Source organism: Wasmannia auropunctata, unplaced genomic scaffold, assembly GCF_000956235.1.
Source record: "Wasmannia auropunctata unplaced genomic scaffold, wasmannia.A_1.0 LD308553.1, whole genome shotgun sequence".
NCBI lineage: Eukaryota > Metazoa > Arthropoda > Insecta > Hymenoptera > Formicidae > Wasmannia > Wasmannia auropunctata.
The window spans coordinates 1-597 of record NW_012054337.1 but is presented as its reverse complement, the minus strand read 5'-3'; the positions used below and the strand labels follow the sequence as shown (position 1 = coordinate 597).

General features: G+C 51.8%; 1 protein-coding gene across 1 annotated transcript; it reads right to left on the bottom strand.

Moving 5' to 3' along the window:
* Nucleotides 1-6: 6 nt before the first annotated feature.
* LOC105461127 (maltase A2-like) lies at nt 7-594 on the bottom strand (the record flags this gene model as incomplete). Its single annotated transcript, XM_011707611.1, has 1 exon — nt 7-594. A coding segment is annotated over one exon (588 nt), but the record flags the coding sequence as incomplete, so codon positions are not given.
* Nucleotides 595-597: the final 3 nt, after the last annotated feature.

Below are 597 nucleotides of genomic sequence, written 5' to 3'. Positions count from 1 at the left end.
GTCAATGCGGAATCCCTCCACGCCCCGCTTCATCCAGAAAGTCAACACATTCTTCATTTCTTCTCGCAATTCGGCGTTGTGGTAGTTGAATTCCGGCTGTCCGGCGGCGAACTGATGCATATAATACTGCCCGCGTTTCTCGTTCTTCGTCCAAGCGGGACCCCCGAAAACGCTCAGCCAGTTGTTCGGCGGCTCGGTGCCGTTCGATTTCCCATCCTTCCAGATGTAGTAGTTGTCGTAGGGCTTGATCCTGTCGATACTCTTAAGGAACCATTCGTGCTGGTCGGAACTGTGATTCGGCACGAAATCAAGGATTACTTTCAACCCGAGGGACTTCGCCTTCTTCACGAGCGCGTCGAAATCAGCGAGGGTGCCGTACTCCACATTGATATCGGTATAATTGGAGACATCGTAGCCGTAATCTACCTGCGGGCTAGAGAAGATTGGTGACATCCATAGCGCATCGGCGCCAATTTCCGCGATGTGCTCCAACCTGCTCGTGATACCGTTTAAATCACCGATGCCGTCGCCATTGCTGTCCTGGAAGCTTCTTGGATAGATCTGATATACCAAACTGTTCTTGTACCAATCCTTGGC